We start from the raw sequence: 17,958 nt of genomic DNA, 5'->3' as shown, positions 1-17,958 counted from the left end.
AAAAGCATGCCCTGGTCAAGGGCCTGAATGGATTCTGGACTGGGGGCAGGCCAAAGGCTCATGCACAAAATGAGGGGGTTTGCTGTCTGTGATAACTAGGATGGCTAAAGTACGCTCAGTTTGCAGCTGCAAGAGCTAAGAATGTGTCCCCCAGATCCCTGCATCAGAGGGGCTGTGTCCCAGGATGCAATGCTCTGTCTCTTCTCATCCAAGTGGACCAGCTGTATTATATGTTGCAAGCCGCAGTTCTCTCCCTGGCCACCCCCCCACTCCTCCCGCCCGCCCATCTTAGAGACTGGGACAGTTGTAGGCTGCTTTGTTATATGCCAGGGCCATTGTGGGTTTCAGATAGGCACACATGCAACCAACTCAGCTATGTGACCCATCAAAAGGAGCATCTCCTCAGCAAGTGATGCTGCAGCAATTGGAGAGGCAGTTACTTGCATGGCAGATGTGGAGGTTCTGACGTGGCCTCCATTCTGCACTCAGCTGAACGGCAGCAACCTAACCTCATTTGGTAGCAGTGGGAGCTGGGCATCAGTCAAGTTTGGGCCCTTAGTGGCATTATAAGACTTTATGGCATGGTGGAGTGAGCTTGTAGTGTTTTTCATCTTGCAATTGCATGTCAGCAAGCCCTTACTGTCTTCTTCAGACAGAGAGGTTCTGGAGTCAACAAGGGGTTGATAAGTATCTGAGCTCTCAGGATATGGCTCCTTTCCAGACAGTTATGCCAGGGAGAGATGGGGGAATGCCTTTGTTCTTGCTAATTGTGTTGATTCAGAGGGAAGGAAGTTGCTGGAGTTCCTGATGTTCCTGTCTCAGCAGGGGCCAGGGTCTTGGGGAGTTGAGGGATTGCTCCAGCAGGTGTTGTTATGGAGAAAATGAGCACTGCCTTCTTGGGGCCTGGGGATTTGTGCTGGGATATCCTGGCCCCCTTAGGAGCATGGGGGTTGTTTTCTAGATCTACTAATCAGATGAATACAGCGGATGTTGGCTTCTTCAGATTAATCTCCAGAAAGCAGCACAGCGAGGACCTGGTGAATAAGCACGGCCCACAGCACAACTTTCTGTTCCCAACAGTCTCCCAGAGCCAAACTTCTTGAACCTTTGCCCCCCACTGCAAGGGGCAAGCTGTAAACCTTTCCTGTGTGACTGGGTATTTGCCAGGTTTCTGAAGTGTGCACTTGGTGAAACAAGCTTTTCTTTATTAGTCGCTGTGGAGATGGGAAAGAATTTGGGGGAAATATTATAATTTCTCTCAAGGCATGAAGTTTTCTTGTGCTGGAAAAATGGGAGCAATCAGAAATGTCCTCTTTCACCCAGGGGTAACTTTGCTGAACTCACTGGGAAAGGGATGGGGGTGAGATCAGATAAATCTATATCACATCGCATATTCCAGGATAAAGTAGGGAGGATTCATAACTGAAGCAGCCACAGGTATTGGGCTCAGCAGCTCTGCATCTGCACAGACTCGTGTCCTGTCCTTCATCTGCGTACCATTGTGCTGGGAATATGTCTGTGCCTGGGTAACAACATACCAAATCTAAGCATTGGATGGAACAGCAGATAGGTTCATGCTACCAGCGGTATCATGTTTCAGGTGGCTGTTGTGCGAATAGGACTCTCTTCCTCTATTGTGCTGAAGGGACAAAAATGCCATGATTCAAGGAGCATTTTCACTATATTCATACCTCTAGGCTGCTTAGGGGACCTAGGCAAGTTTGCAGCTAATGAGTGCTCCTTTTTGGTCACAGTTTTAAATAAATCAAACAGTTTGCCTGGCAAGATGACCGTGGACTTTGCCACCATTTTAGTTCACTAGCTTGGAGCATGGTTGGGTCTGTGGTTGCTTAGGTGGAGGAACATATAGCACACAGACTTACACTGAGGTGAGGGGTATGCCTTGATACATGGACTTCAGCTTCCCACAATGCTTGAAATTGTTGCTGGGGCAGCTTATGTCATTGCATCCTCATGGAGTTGAAGGGCTTGGATTCAGGACATATTTCACCAGAGAAATCAGGTCTCACACCAGAGCCCTAACAGGTATACTCCCTTGAATCAGATGGACAATTAGCCTTTGAAAAATCAGGAGTAAAGCTACACTGTTATAAATTACACTAGTTTAGATGTCTGTCTGCAAGTTATCATGGGATAGCCATTTGTTCAAGCCAAGAAGACTGGTATGGGCTCCCCTACCACCTACTGGCAGTGTGCAGTAGTAGCAGTCTGTAGGACATAGCTGCGTTGGAGTAATGCCTTGACTGTGCACTCCAGATCCTTGTTTGATTGACGCCCGTGTACAAACCTGGTATCAGTTTCATGGGTGTAAATGTGTCCTGTTTCCAGGCCCAAAGTGAGGCAGGGGGAAATGGATGCCAGGAAAAGTCAGGATTTGTTTCAGGCATTTTCAAAATGAACTTTGAGCAAATCCTGCTGTGTTGGGGCTTGTAGCTTGTGCCTTTCTGATTTGCAGCAATTCAGCCATCCTACTTCGGGGCATTTCAGGTGTTTTGGTGGGGATAAAATGAGTAGACCCATGGCTGGGAGCAAACAGACCACTTCCTCATTTGCTCAGAACAAATTTCTTCATGACTTGTAATTCTCTCCTGTTCTCAGTCAGGGCCTCCCTCCTAGACATGCCCAGCAGGCCGCCCTTGACACCTCCTCAAAAAGCAGCATGGCTGGGTGACTAGGTGATGCTAGCTGGTAACATCAGAGGTGCCCAAACTGCTTCACTGATTTGATCAGCTTCTCCCACTGGCACCACTGCAGATCAGAAGGAACTCAGTGGAGCTTACAGCTTAGGCCCCTGTGTCAGCCTCCAGGAATGGTGCCCTTGACTTTTATCTTCCCTCCTTGGCAATAAGTCTTTGTAGGTTTGTACCCTCCATGAGTTCCACAAAAGAGGTGGTGCCCCCTGCAGTGGGAGCTGGCTCAGAAGTTGTTCGTTTCCTGGGAGGTATTCCTGGGGGGTGCTTTTGTGTTAAATGAGCATGGGGGTGGTCAGTTTGCTGTGGGCAGTTTGTCCATGGCAATGCAGGAGAGGTGGATTCTGATACGCACGGCCCTCTCTCTGCATATGTCCAGGGGTCAGGCAGAAACCCAAGGGCAGTGCTGAGTTCTAGTATGGGGCCCATTCACATGCTCCCTCTCTCTCGTGCTGGCTTCCTGATAGCGTGCTCATCCTAGTAATTCCATGCCTTCCCCTCCCAGCTCTGTAGATTAAAATGACTTGGGTGATAAATCCTGGAGCCGTGTACTGCAGCCCTGCAGCTGTGACGCTTCGTAGAGTGATGGGCTATTTCCAGCGTGTCCTGAGAACATAGAGGTGATTCACTGGAGCAGGGATGCACGCTATGTGCTGCTCAGATGAAAACCAATCTCATTCCAAATGAATGTGCCCCCTCCCTTGGCATGTGTGCCTTGCGTGCACGCACTCACCCAGCAGCAGGGGCACCAGACGTTTGGCTGTCACAGGGCAGTGGAGAAGTTGAATGAGTTGCTCTTCTGTCCCTGGCAGAAGCAGAGTAACCAGATGGACTGACTGCATGGAAATCCAGTCATCAAGGCTCTGTGCCTGGCTTTGACACAGACTTGCTGTGCAGCTTCAGGCAAGTCACTTAACTTCAGTGTCCCCATCGCCAAAATGAGGATGAAAGGGCTTGGGGATTTATTAGCCAAGTGACACCCCAGCCATCACATTTGAATGAAGTTTGGGGAAAGATTCTGGAAGGCTCCCAACATTAAGGGAAAGCCAGTCTTTTTACAAAGCACCTGCCCCAGATCTCCCCCAACCTAGCATCCAAACCCCTAAGCTCAGAGCAAGCTCTGAATTCACAGTGCAGCAGCCTCAGGTGATTCACTCCCTCACTTGAGTCCTTATCGGGAGGTCTTACCACGCATGAAGGAGGCAGTCAAAGAATTTAGGAGGCAGGGGGGGAACCCATCACCACCCTATAAGTAGATTCAAGGCCATGCTGTGTTCTGGCCCCACTGAGAGATGTGTATAGGACAATAAAGAGCAGCAGATGGCATCCTGATCCCATGGGAGATGGTTCTCCAAAGGTGCTTTCATAGCGAGCTGGAGGGGTGCTGATGGACTGAAGCATTGCTGACTGGTAGCAGGGGCAAAGGGTGCATATGGAGCTGTGTAGGTGCAGCAGAGCATCAGCACAGAGTCTCATGCTGGAGGATGCAGTGCAGATCCCTTGCGGCAGCTAGAGGTGCAGCTACACTGCCTCCTCCACCTCCCCAAGGAGGTGTGATGCATGGACACCACAGCATGGGGCCAGCCCTCCCCTCCTCCCAAGCCTAAGCCTGCTGTGCTGACTCTTTCCCCCCACCCTCCCCACTGTAAGAGAGAGAGTGAGAATCTCACAGGGCAGGAGAAGAATAAGAAGTCTAGAAAATCACAAGTAAGAAGAGCCAAGTACAGGACCTCTGAGCATCAATAGCATGGGACAAAGAGAGGAGTGTCACCTGCTGAGAACAGCCTGTGATTCTCCCTCACTCACACCCGCACACTGCAACATGCATGGGGCACTGCATGCAGATCCCAAGGCGTGTGACAGGGGAATGCATGTCTAGGCTGCAGCCCATTGCATGCTAGTATCGGGCATTGTCAGAGGGATCTATATGCAAGGGGTGAGATCAGAGTCCTCCACCAGGCCAGCTGAGAGCCAGGTACTTCCCAGTCCACCTTCTTGAGCTTCTGCATGGTTCTGTCTCTGGGGCCGCAGCACAGTCCTAGTCTTTTAGTAGGAAAAACCCAGTCATGTTAAAACCTGCTGTGCACAGCGACTGCTGATAATCGTAAAAGCCAGTGGGCTCATAGGCTAAGCCTGCATCCACTCAGGCAAAGGTGCTTCCAGAGATGTAATGAATACTTAGATGCTGCCTCGGGAGAATGAACTCCCTCCATCCTTCGCTCCTTCCCTCCATTAATGCTAACCACCATTAACATTAGTGGGTTGGCCCTTGCCTGCAAGGATCTTTGCATGTTTTATAAACATTTAGAGAGGAGCCTGAGATTGTCATGAGATTCACAGATGTGACAGCAGAGGCCCAGAGAAGGGAAATTACTTGCCCCAAGGTAAAGCTGTGGCAGAGTTAAGAACAGAACCCAGAAGTCTTGATTCCCCTTCCTTGCTTTGGTTACTAAACTCCTCTCTGTCCTAAAGACGCAACTAGAATCCACAAGCCCTGGCCGCTCTGTTCCGGCCCCTCCTGCTAGAGTGCCCCCTGCACCCAGGGGAGTTTGCCATAGTAATTCTCCAAGTGCTTTGCTCTGTGAATTTTCTGTTCTCAAATTCCACCCTCCACTCCCACTCCTGCAGAGCTGCTGCTAAGTGCAGTTGCTGGAGGAAGGACATGATGCCTGGAGTGGCACAGTTGGCCGCAGGCTGCAGAGACGCAAACCACATCCTAGCAGCTCAGCCTAGCCTTTCCTCATGCCCTTCCCCTTTTCTCCTACTGTAGGAGCCCTGGCAGGACATAGCGATTGAGGCAACCAGCCCTGGAATGCATGGGAAGAGGAAGGCCCCTGAAAACAGCTTGCAAACAAGGCAGTCCCAATGGGTGCTCCATGCTGCAGCATGTCTACGTGTTCCAAGCCAGCAGCTGGAGCAGACGAGACCGTGCCTGGCCTGAGTCCAGGCTGCCATAGCAGCCTCAGTAGGGTGAGAGGCACAAGGAGGGCAAAGAGCAGGGGCTCAGAGCTAGTCCCGTGGAATAAGTAACTCTGTGGGGCGTTCTGTGCCCCAGCCAGCTGTCTGTGGGGCCCAGACTCCCAAAGAGTTAGTGGGTAAAACCTGAAGCAGGGATAGAATTTTTTTTAAAAAGAAATTTTTCGTATTCCCAGCCAAATCAAATCCAAATCTGTGAGTCAGTTCAAAACCATAAGTGGCCCTACAACTGGCAAACATCCTCCACCCCCACCAGGGGCTTCAGATAGTTCCAAAGTCTTTTGACAGGCATCCTATGTGCAGGCCCAAACCCGGAGGCTTGGGGTTTGGATGCCCCCATGTTTTCACCTGCCCTCAGTCATACGGCCGCAGAAGCAAGCTAGGGAGGAGCCTCCCATTTCTATAAAGTGGGCTTTAAGCCCCAGCGCCTTAGTGGGTACTAAACTACGCCAGAAGAACAGTTATCCCCCGGGAACGCTTAAGGAAAACTGCCTTTATGGACCCAGATACATGGTGTTTCTGAGAAAAGATGAAGGTTCTCACTGTCACTGTGAAGTCAAGAAACTTTCTGCTTATGCTTGAGACACTCACCCTGGACAGCCAGGCAGATTAGAGCTTCTGAAGAGAGGGATGAGGGACCTCTTGGGGTGCAGTAGGCACATATGCAGAAAAGGGGGGACCTGAGCTTTTTCTCCCCTTTCTTGTGATTTAATTTTTCCTCAGCTGACATGTTCTGGTTTCCCAGTTAGTAATGTGATGTGTATCCTGGCCCCTGCCCTGCCCTGGGGGAAGTGGCACACTCTGCCAGTGTGCAACGGTGGTAAGTAGAAGGCTTAGGACCAAAACAGAAACCTTTCAAAAACCTCCCTCCTCTTCTAGGGGGCAGGCCATTATTAGCATTCAAACAACAGACTTAGGCGCTCCCCTGAAAAATCTCAAGACTGGCTTAAAACTCAGGGGTTTACAAAGAAATAAACTTCTCTTTCTAAATGTGTCTTCTTGTTTCTGAATCTTTTGAGTTCCCATTTCCCAGTCCCTCTCTGCAACCATGAGGACTGAAAGCTTCCTTTTTCTGTTACGTGACAGCAGAGATTGTCTTGGAATCATATGCCTTCTGGACCTAGGACTTTCAACACTGAGTATATAGAAGCTCATGATAAAGCCATGAAAGTTAGCAGTGCTGCAGTGGAAAAATGGAGTCATAGGGCACATCTACGTGTGCAGTTAGTGCACATGAATAAACGTTGGTGGTGATTGGTCCAGAATTTTTTTGCTGCTGGGCGCAACATTTGAACATGCGGTCTGGAGCAATTAACTCTGGAGCAATCAGCTCCAGAATTTATTCATGTGCAGCACACGGAGCCCAGTTGGAGCAGCCCCAGCTGGCAGGGAACTCTGGGAGTCAGCCTGGGGCTGCTCTGACTGGATTCAGTGTGCTGTGGAGGGGCTAGCTGGGGCACGGAGGTGCTTCAGCATGGAGCTAGTTAGCAGGCAGCCCCCACACTGAAACACCATTGTGCCCCAGCCAGCTGGGGCAGCGTCTACACGTGCACTGCTACTCATGAAAAAACTCCACAGCAGGGTATTCTGCATTTGGGGTAATGACTTTGTATTCTGCCCTGTAATCTGTATTTACAGGTACTACCCTGCTGTAGAGTTTATTAGTTTTGTGCACCCTAATAGGGATGCACGCGTAGATGCTGAGATGTTTACTGTGCAATTAATTAGTCAACTGCATAGTAAACGTCTCGTGTAGATGTACCCACACGGTGCCATCCTGTCCAGTCCTGTGCTTCATATTACCCTTTATCCCCTTGGCAAAGCAAAGCAGGCAGAGAATTCTGGATTGGGAACATTTTATACTTGCATTGCAGAGCAGTACCTGACCACGTGAGGGTCAGACAGGGTTGGCTTAGGCCCATGGGGGAAAGCACTTGCAAAGCGCCACACAATAAAGGAAGGGAGCCTATTTTTTCAGCTCAACTGTAACATCCCAGGCCCCACCCTAGCAATAACTCTACTGGCCTGTTGTGCAGAGACCTTCCAGCTGTCCTGATAGCCTGTTGTGAGATGGAGCAAGGGGGAAAACTGTGAAGTGAGGGCTCCTGTGCCTAATTGTGTTTGGCTGTGAGAATAACAATAGGAAAGTTCTGATTGTCTAAAAAGATGTTGACAGAGACCTCTGGCCAGGGACAGGAGACGGGGGAGCCATTCAGGCCCACGGGATACTCTTGATGATTTGGCAAACAAAGGAAGGATGGAAACTTTCCAGTGTAAATGGTGAAAGTGAGGTAATGCCCTTGGCAGACTGGAGAGGAGAGGGCAAGGGAAACAGCCCTGGGCCCCTGCCAGGCTCCTACAGCCCTGTGCTCCAGACAGTGCACGGGTTATGGGGACTACGAGGGGGACAATTTATCCTCCACATCCTGGCTCTCTGGCATATGAAAGCAGCATAATCATTGTCATTCAGAGAGCACACTGCTGGTCTCAAACTCTTCAGGGCCCCATACTTGGATGTTCGCTGGAGAAAGCCATTTTGGACTCTGGCTGGGGCCTCCTGGCTGAGGACCTCCCAGGAACTCGGGTCTTGTATCTGCTGTTGGCTCCCTTGCTAGTCCTGAGCATTGCAACACATTGAGATGCCTGCGGCATCCGGAGTATCCCGCCTTCCTTGGCTGAGCCATGGGGTATTTCTAGTTCCACTTTTGTGCCTTTGTTGAACTTAGCGGACAACAAAGATGTTTGAAATGATCCTTCAATTAGCTGATTTAGCGATTGAAAACAGGATGCTCCACATTTATGTTTTACTCTGATTTGGGGATGAACCGAGGCCCCAGCCGAGCTGTTTCTGCAGTCCCAGGGTAAAAGGTCAGGGTGTGGGGAGGACCAGTGCTTCTGGGGTGGATTGGGCACCAGGACTCCTGGGGTCTTCTGAGTAACCTTCAGTGAATCCCTCCCAGTTCTGTGCTGAAGAGGGGAGTAGAGAAGGGGTGGAGGCAATGAAGCCATTTGTTTCTTTTTTCATGTTGCCAGGATACTTTCCCTCAGTCTGGGAAGGTCTGGGGAGGCTGTGAGATTTCATGTCCTTAGGCATATTCTGGAACAAGAATATTTGTTATGAAGGCTATAAATTCCTCAGTCTTTCCCACCTCCTTGGCCTCTTGCTGCCTGTTATAAAGATTACAGAGATTTTTGCTAGGGGTACAGATCCGGGAATAAGGAGCTCAGGTCCTGATCAAACACTACTCCCTGCTCCCTTTCCTAGAGCCATGGATAGAAGGCAAGAGCATGCCCCTTACAAATCAACTATAATTTCTTGGGAACAGAGTTTTGCTCTCAGTGACAGGGCATTTACTCTTACTGAGCTTTGTGATCTTGGGATGCCCCTCACTGTGCACCAGGGGGCACTCGTTATCCCTCTCTGTTTCCGCAGAACTGGGAACAAGCCCTTCCAAGACAGAGGTCTCTGCCTGGTTTTCAGTGCTGGGAGTTTTTTGAAGTTAAGGGCAGATCATTTCTGCCTGGCAGATAAAGGGAAATCCAGAGGGTGGGCGTCTGGATCTGTGTTGTTAGAACAGGGCTAAACATAAGCTTTCAAGGTTCTTTGGGTAGATATGCTATCTTTTATTAGACCGAGTAGCTGGGGAAAAGTGCACCAAACACCCTGATGGAAGATATGTAGGAGAAACCAAGCAGCAACTGTGCACCAAAATGAACGCACACCGACAATGTATCAAAGACAAGAAGACCCAACTCCCTGTGGGTGCACACTTCTCACAGGACAATCACTCTCTTTCCGACCTCTCAGTTCTAATCCTCAAAGGGAACTTACAAAACACTTTTCATAGAGGAGCCTACAAACTTCACTTCATAAATCTACTGGATACAAAAAATCATAGACTCAATATAGACATTGGATTTATGACACATTATAACCTGCCTGACATCTGAATCTGCCAGACCTGACCTTTCACACTTTTCTTTCCTCTCCCCACCTCCTTTCCTTCCCTCTTTTTCTACCCTTTGTATTCCTAATTTCCAGCTAATTACTTTTTCACAGACAGCCTTTTTTCTATCTTGGAAAACTACTACAGTAGAGCCTCCCTTACTTACCTTTGCCCCCCACCCCCTTTTCCCACTCTCTTCCCTTCTCTGCCTTTTGTTTTCCTAATTGCCACCTATTTACATTCTCACTTTTAGCTTCTTTCATGTCTTGGAGTCTCAGAACAGCAGAGACTCTCTATTCCTGAAGAAGGGTGATTGTGCTCAAAAGCTTGCAAAGAACTTTTCCCCAACTACTTGGTCTAATAAAAGATCACATCTACCCAAAGAACCTTGCAACATGACTGCACCAAAAACCCAGAAACATAAGCTTTGGGATTTGAGATCCAGCCTATCCTCAGTCTACCTGGACCTGGCAAAAGGCCCATACATGGGAATTTCCCATGCTGTAAGCAGAGGCTAAGCCCCCAGGGGAAAGCCAGGAGGTGCCCTTGACAGGATCACAGATGACCCAAATCCCTGCAATCCTGAGGGGGTTAAGGAACTTGCTGAAGTCAATGACTCATTGTGTATGGACACTGGGAACTCCAAGAGATGACTCACGTGAATACCTCCCCTTGCAAGTGGAGCTCTGTGCCTCTTCCTATAGAGGGCCTAGGTTTTGCATCTTCCAGCATCACACTAGGGTCTTCACAGACACCAGCCTGAGCCTCATGAGGCAGTGATGCTACTTCGCTGCTTGGGAGGTCATTTCCCAGTCATACAAGAGGACTGGGGGTATCTGACCAGTGCTGGGAGATCTGTGTCCCACCATGGGGAAGGGTTGAGATGGGGCAGTGAGTCACTCCCTGAGCACTCAGGGCTGTCAGTCCCATTTCACCTCCTTCCCAGCCCCTCTTACTCTGTAGGGCAGGATGGAAGCCCAGGCAGCTGGAGCTGTAAGAACAGGGAGCCCAGCTGTGCTTCTCTGCAGACACCATGCCCCTGATGCTGCCTGGGTTTGTTTGCAATGTGATTTATTAAGCTCTGCTTTCTGGGCCAAGCTGCCTTTGCTGCCTGCACTTCAGAGATTAGATGCTGGCTTTGAGTGAAAGCAAGTCTTGAACATGGGCATGTTGAGTCTTTTGCAAATAAGTACATGGACAAACCCAGGTGCAGATAACCTTAGTATATAGAAATATGCAAAGCCCGTTTGTATCCAGGCTGCTGCTCTGGGGAGATCCTGAAACATGCACTACAGTGGATGCTGCCAGGCTCAGGAAGTATTCAAAGGGACGCTATGCCTTATGTGCTACTGTTTGCAGACATATGCAAACCCCTGCATTCTTCTCTGAGGCTGGTGTAAATGGAGAGTATCTCTCTTGGAGTCAGAGGAGCTAGATGTGGATGAGAGGGTGGGGACTGCATCTTTGGTCATGGGATAGAAACAAATCTCATAGCTGAACTGTCCTTGTAGTGATATGAACAAACTAGGATATTAGAGTCTGATGCAGATGCCTGGCACTGCTGCCAACAGCTCTGGGGATGGGGACAGAGGAGGGAAGGAGGGTTGGGAAGATGGCCATGGCAAAGCCCCAGTTCCAGTGTCTTCAGGTCTCTTCTGTGGCTAAAGCACTGATGGGTTTCTAACCTAGCCCTGTGTGGCAGAGCAGATATAACTGTGCTTAAATTTAGCAATGAGCTGTTTTGTAGGAGATCTGAGTCCTCATAGGAATCATTTACCAGGTATTTTGAAGAGAGGGATGAACCCAGGCTTGATAGCAGCTGCCAAAGGCTGAATTTGGTCCCAGGGGTCAGATTATTCATAAACCTCAACCCCCATTATTTCTCTGTTCCAGTAAGGGCGGATAGCTGGGTAGCAGCTTCAGGAGCTGCTCAGACTGAGGGTAGGAGCAGCTGGGTGCCACATGGGTTTCTCACAGATTACATTTTGTGTCTTGCAGGATGAAGTGAAGCTCCCATCCAAGGTGAGCATCAGCAAGTCTTTGAAGGAGACTGAGAAGCAAGAAAAGGAAGGCGAGGGCGAGGAGGAGCCCCTGGGTGAGGACCACGCTGATGAGGAGCACATCCAGCTCTCCTCAGATGAGGAGGTGGAAATTGAGGAAATCATTGAGGAATCTCGGGCAGAGCGCATCAAGAGAAGCGGCATGAAGAGGGTGGACAACTTCAAGAAAGCTTTCTCCAAGGAGAAGATGGAGAAGACAAAGATAAAGACCAAGGAAAACCTAGAGAAAACCAAGCATAACCTGGAGAAGACCCGGCACAACCTGGAGAAGAGCATGAACAAGCTAGGCACCAGGATTGTGACTAATGAGAGAAGGGAGAAGATGAAGACCTCTCGGGACAAACTGAAAAAGTCTTTCACCCCTGACCACACCATTTATGCCAGGTCCAAGACAGCTGTCTACAAGGTGCCACCTTTCACTTTCCATGTCAAGAAGATCAGAGAGGGTGCAGTGGAAGTGAAAGCCACAGAGATGGTGGAAGTGGGAGGGGAAGAGGCAGACACAGATCTGATGAGAGAGGAGAGCCCCGAGATGCACACGCTGCTGGAGATCACGGAGGAGTCAGATGCTGTGTTGGTGGACAAGAGCGACAGTGAGTGAAAAGGCAGAGGCGCGGGAGAGTTTCTGAATGGATGGCTGAACACATAACCTTTCACACTGCGAGATCTCCCTGGGGGAGCCCCAGGGACCGTATACACAACGCATCCTTATTACTCTGGAAAGCCAAAGCCACTCCCCCACCACGGAGGACAAGGTGTCTTTTATATTTTAGTTTTAGCACATAGAGGAGGTAGGAACACAGGACTTTTTCTTTTTTATTACACCATTAAACCAACCCTTGGAGACCATTTCTACTTCAGGCTGTGTCAGAGTTTGCAAGCTGCCAGGCCCAAAGTGACAAGCATGCAGCCAAGCAGGACTGTGCTAAAACCAAGATAACTGTTGTACACCTAGGAAACACTCTTTCACAGCAAGCTGAAAGACTTGGTGTCAAGAATGCTTCCTGCTCAGCAACCTGCCCAGTGCCAGAGACCATGGAGTCCATGCAGTTATTTCCCACCAAGGCAGAAGGAGGAGAGAACCCGGGATCAGAGCTGGTGGGCAACAGACCTATCCCTCCCCAAGAGCTATCCCCCATGGCCATTCGGTCACAGATCTCTAGTGCCTGATGGATCTCTGTGGCAAGGGAAGAATTCAGCAAATTCTGCTGGCGGACAGAGAACATGTGAAGCTGCGCAGTGTTGCATGGTGCTGGGGTGGGGTCTTCCCCCACCACTGTGACCCTGGAGGACTTGAGCAGTTCACGTACCAATATGAAGGTCACTGTTGTTACACAGCACCCAGGTACTGTGGGAACTGTTGTGTCTGTGCCCATCCCAGTCCTGGTATCCTACACACCCAGGGCCTGCTGCTGCTACCAGCTACACTGATGCCATCCCACTGAGCTTTCTGGGATGGCACCAATGGAGTAGGAGGCTCAGCAAAGGCTGTTACATTCCTGTGCCTACAGTGCCTGTGGTCCTGAAGGGGTTAAACACCTGCCTGCTGGAGGCACAGCAAGAGGAGACCCTCGAGGAATCCTGGCATGTGCAGGGAGCTGAGTGGGGCTGAGGGTGCCCAACCTTGGCTCCCTACACCTTGTGGCAGCCATGGCTTCAGCAGCCAGTGAGGGAGATGCTTACTGGCCAAGGGGAAGAGTGAAGGTGCAAGCAGGGGGGCTGGAGGGTCCAGCCCTAGAAGCTAGTCACTTCCAGAAGGGCTAGTGGATGTGCTGATGCCATGGGAGGAAGACAGAGTGAGAAGGACTCATGGTCAGGCAGAGAGCGCTTTTGACACCAGTCTGTGGGGCCTGATCCTGAGCAGTGCTGAGCACCTGTCTCACCTTTGGGAGTCTCAGCATAACTCAGGGTCAGGCCATGTGCATTTCCCACCACCCACATCCCCACTTTCTGCCAGATGTGCTTTCATTGCCATTGTAAGTGCTGTAGTGAGGCAGCTGTAAGCTAGTGTGCAAGCTCCAGCTTGCCCCTGGGTCTTTGTGCGCCAAATTTTGTGTACACAGATATTGCAATGGCTTGCTGGGCCTCTGTAGCCATCACACAGGAAAGGAAGGCAGGAGGGACTGAGTGTATGTGGACACAGCACTTCCCCTGGAAAGCTGGGTGGCCTGTGGTTCCTGGCCAAGGGGGAGCTTGGAGCTGGTAACCCCAGTAGCCCCTCGTGGCTCTCCAGAGCAGGGCAAAGCTGCAGGAGAGGTCTGGCCTGTCCCCCCCTTTGGTCTGTACCTGCTTGGCACGGATGCCTTCCTTAGTGCCCAGTTCCCCATAGGAAAGCAGAGGGGTCTGTTATTGCAAACGCACCTAAAATATATAATCTTGCTTCTTTATTACGAGCATTTGCTTTTTATTGCTCATTGCACGCCTGTCCTGTCTGCAGCCTGGGATTCTCCCTGCTGCCCATGGGGCTCAGGGCTTGGGGCCTGCTCCAACCCCTCAGTTGGAGCCCATGTCAAGGGTGGCTTTGCCAGGTGGCATCTGGGCTCCATCCGAGGCTCCTTTGTTTCTCTGTTGGGTTCTCTTCAAGCACTGAGAAGATGTTCCTGGAGTGCCACACTGCCACCAGAGAGGGGCAGGAAAAGACAAAGCTGGATGGGCTTTTGCTATTTCCAGGCTTCCTGGGCCCCAGGATGGGAGCACAGACCAAGAAGGCAGCTCCAATCTCCCTCGCCCTGCCAGCCCCATCAGCTCCAACCGCTGTGGTGGGATATTGAGTTCCAAGCAGTCCCAAAGGAGCCTGGGGTGGGCAAGGGGGAGCCCAGCCTACCCCAGGTTTGGATCAGTCCTCTGCTTGCTGCCAGAACTACAAGTCTCAGTCCCATTAGACTCCCCCAGCCCTGGGCCTGCCAGCAGCAGACATGTACTGGAGTGTAGCAGCCCCCCAGCCCAGAGCCCGGCCCACTGCCCAGGGCAATCCCTCCAGCAAGGGTGGGGATCTTGCAATGGGCTGCAGCATGAACTCCTGCTTCCAGACCACTCTGCAGGGGAAGAGCCCTGCAGGCCCAGGGCTGGTGGAGGAGTATCTGGGGCGAGCTGGTTGTCCATAGGTGTTCTCCATTTCTAAGGGCCCATCTATCGTTTTTTACATATCTATTTTTTCTTACACAGAAGCCGTAGCCTAGAGTACCTGACATCCAGGGCATGGGCAGGCATTGGCCTCGGGAGGTTGAAGGACATCTGGGTTTGGTACCACACTTGGCATTGCTGACCCAACATTGGGGGAGGGAGCAATGTTTGTCTATGGAGGGTGGCAGAGAGTGTGTCCAAGGCCCCCTCCCATGCCAGGGTGTGAAATGTAGCTGTGGGGTGATGGGAGCTTAGACAAAGCTTTATTCGTTTTCTATGACTGCATCCTGGTGAGCAGCTCAACTAATAAAGTTTCTTTTCTAAAAGGACAAGTGTACAGCGTGGTCACAAGTAACTGGGGTTGCAGGGTGCTGGGGAAGGTGAGGGGTGAGGGCCAGGGTGGGGCGGGGTGAGTGTGGGTGGGCAAGTTACTGCCAAACGCTGTGCAAAGAACAGAGCCAGGGCAGGAGTCATCCTTCAGACATTGACTTTGCCTTTTGGGCAAGGCACTGTGCAGCCCAAGGGACATTACCCAGCCTGTCTCACATGTATACATTCAACTTGGGCAAAGCAGCTTTGGGAACTGAAAAAAAGGAGAACCAGCAGTTCAAAAACAAGTTAAACTTTCCTCCTCAAAGGGGTAGTGAGTTCCTGCAAACCTGGAGTGGAGTCGTCTCATTCCTCAGGCTCTCGGGCTACCCCACTCAGGACAGAGCCTTCTTGTCTGGTGTTAGCTGGCTGTAGGTTACACAGACTAGTCCTGGAGATGGAGACACCCCATCCCACAGCTTGTGGTCACCAAGCTGGAAGGCCTGGCCCAGCTCCTACTCTGGCTTCAAGGGGAGCAATCCAGGCTTCTTACTCGCACTGTTCCTGTGGTGTGGGCAGAAGAGGTTGAATGCCCCAGGGCAGTAGGCAAAGCTGATTATGCCACTGTAGGTGGTGGAGGGACACCTTGCCACAGTAATCCCAAGGGAGTGGTAGAACAGCAATTCTAGACTGTGTGATAGAGATACTTCCTCCACAGAGCTGTGCCCAAAGTGTACCCTCCTGTGAATATATGCCAGGCACTGGCACTGGCACTGGCCTGCTGGCAGCAGCATTACCACATCCACTCAGTTGCAGACACAAAGCAAACCCAGCTCTGCCCAGCCTCTCACAGTGGTGTCAGGAATCAGGCAGAGCTGCTGGACACTGACTCACCAGCGATGAGCAAGCAGGTGTGACTTCAACAGCAGGATTACTGGTCTGCTGGTATCTCCACTCCAAAGATACCTCCCTTGGCCTGCTTCCTTCCCAGCTCTTGGAGCAGCTCAGTCCCTGCCACTGAGTCACAGGTGTGGGATTTGAAGGCTTAGCAGTTCTGCAGCAGATTGATGCCCTGTGAAGGTGGGGAGCCACAGCGACTGCTGACACTGTGCAGTGAGTAAAACATAGCCAAGACTAGAACTTAGTGTCAGAGGGGCCTTGCCTTCCAGCTGGCCCTGCCTGTTGATAGGAGGGAGGCAATGAAATGGTTGGACTGGGTTCCCTTCCACCAGGCACTGGTTTCACTCAGGGTTTTGGTTTGAAGACAGCATTCTGGCTTAGTCAGGGATGATCCTGCCCTGAACCAGGGTTGGATGAGGTGGGCTCCTAAGGGGCCTTCCACCCCTCTCGTTCTATGATTCCACGGTTCTCAAAGCTTGCATGGGAGCTTGGATCAGGAGACCAAAATCACATCCTTGTGGCGTGGGTCCTACATACAAAATTGGGTGTGGGGCTGTTTGCTTTCTCAGGAAGAGACCATGTAAGATCTCAGGCTGCTCTACACGAGAAGCCAGGCCCAGCTTCCCCAGTACAGCTCAGGTCCCCTGCCAGGTGGTCTTTATTGGCTAGAACCCTTACTTGTGAGCTCAGCTGGGAAGAAGGAGCTACAGGAGAGTGTCTGTCTGGTTTCCTATGATGGATCCTAGGAAAAGCCTTGAGAATCAGCAAGAAGGCACTACGGGTCAGCAGGTTGGAGTTGGGGTGGGGGACCCTTATGCTTAGTTTCCTTTGAGACTGTCCTGTAAGTAATCTGTGTCCTGTCTAGAGGTGCATGGAGACATTTGCTTGTTGAGATGCTCTCTGGCAGGTAGAAAGCCCTGATACAAGAGTGACTAAAGATCCCCAGAGAAGCTGAGGCAGGGTGAGCAGTGCCATGACAGGTCACAGGAGCTGCTGTAGAGGGTGTCACCACCTGCCAGATGTCGGACATCCTGCGAAGGAGTGAATGGAGAAACCCATTCAGTATGGATCCCAGAGTCCTCTGGGAAGTTTACAAGAAGACTCTGTGTAGGCATCTGTCTGGGATGACTTGGGAGCAACAAATCCTCCATCTGTGCAGGCAGGTGGACTAAATTCCCTCTCTGCCTGACATCCAGCTCTGTCTGTTGGCTTCTCCATCGTGGTAAGCAGGGCCCATCTGTTACCAAGCATTTACTGGCTAGACAGGCTCTTCCCTAGCCTCATCCTGCAAGCCTCACACCTTTCTATGGATTTACCCTCCTGTTCCTAGCGAGGCAAGGGAACTCCATCACCTCTGCTGGATAGATGGGGAAGAGGAAACGAAGGCCACCAGCAGCTGCTGCCTGAGCACTCGCAGCTAAGTCAGGCAAGGCCATGCCATGCTGAGAAAGCAGGCTGAATGCTGGGTGCGTGCATGTGTGTGTGTGTGTGTGTGTATGTGTGTGTGTGCATGCGTGTGTGGAGTGGGAGGATTGTGGGAAGCATGGTGATCCTCAGCTCAGGGCTGTGATGCATGTGATCTACACTTCTTACCCCATTGCAGCTGGGTCCCTCCACACAAGCAGTGGGGATTCCCCTGCATAAGCTCTATTGGTGGTGAGGCTTCAGTGAGTGGAGGGGGGAGCTACCCCGAGGTTTCCTTTTTCAGCACTGACAGTGGCTGTTGGTGGCTTTCACTCAGTATGTGTGAACAGGGGCACAGCCCAGGAGTAGGCAATGGGAGGAGATGCTAACTGCCAGGGGTGGGCGTGAGGCTGACGTAAGCGAGGGGCTGGAGAAAGGTCACATCCTGTGAAGGACAAAGGCTGGGAGAGCCTCCTGCCTGAGGGAGCCTGAGCTGGAGCAGAGGGGAGCTCCCTCCACGTTGCTCTC

At 51.1% G+C, this 17,958-nt stretch overlaps 1 protein-coding gene across 1 annotated transcript in view; it reads left to right on the top strand.

Moving 5' to 3' along the window:
• The window catches only part of PTRF (polymerase I and transcript release factor), a 39,831-nt gene extending 24,685 nt beyond the window's left edge, over positions 1-15,146 (top strand). The window contains exon 2 of the mRNA XM_019550441.1: positions 11,633-15,146. Coding sequence (XP_019405986.1) covers positions 11,633-12,295 — 663 coding nt within the window. The 3' untranslated portion in view covers positions 12,296-15,146. The remainder of the gene's footprint in view (positions 1-11,632) is intronic.
• Positions 15,147-17,958: the final 2,812 nt, after the last annotated feature.

The sequence above is a fragment of the Crocodylus porosus genome, unplaced genomic scaffold (genome assembly GCF_001723895.1).
Source record: "Crocodylus porosus isolate Cpor-Errol unplaced genomic scaffold, CroPor_comp1, whole genome shotgun sequence".
NCBI classification, from domain to species: domain Eukaryota; kingdom Metazoa; phylum Chordata; order Crocodylia; family Crocodylidae; genus Crocodylus; species Crocodylus porosus.
This window is presented reverse-complemented; position numbering and strand designations above follow the sequence as displayed.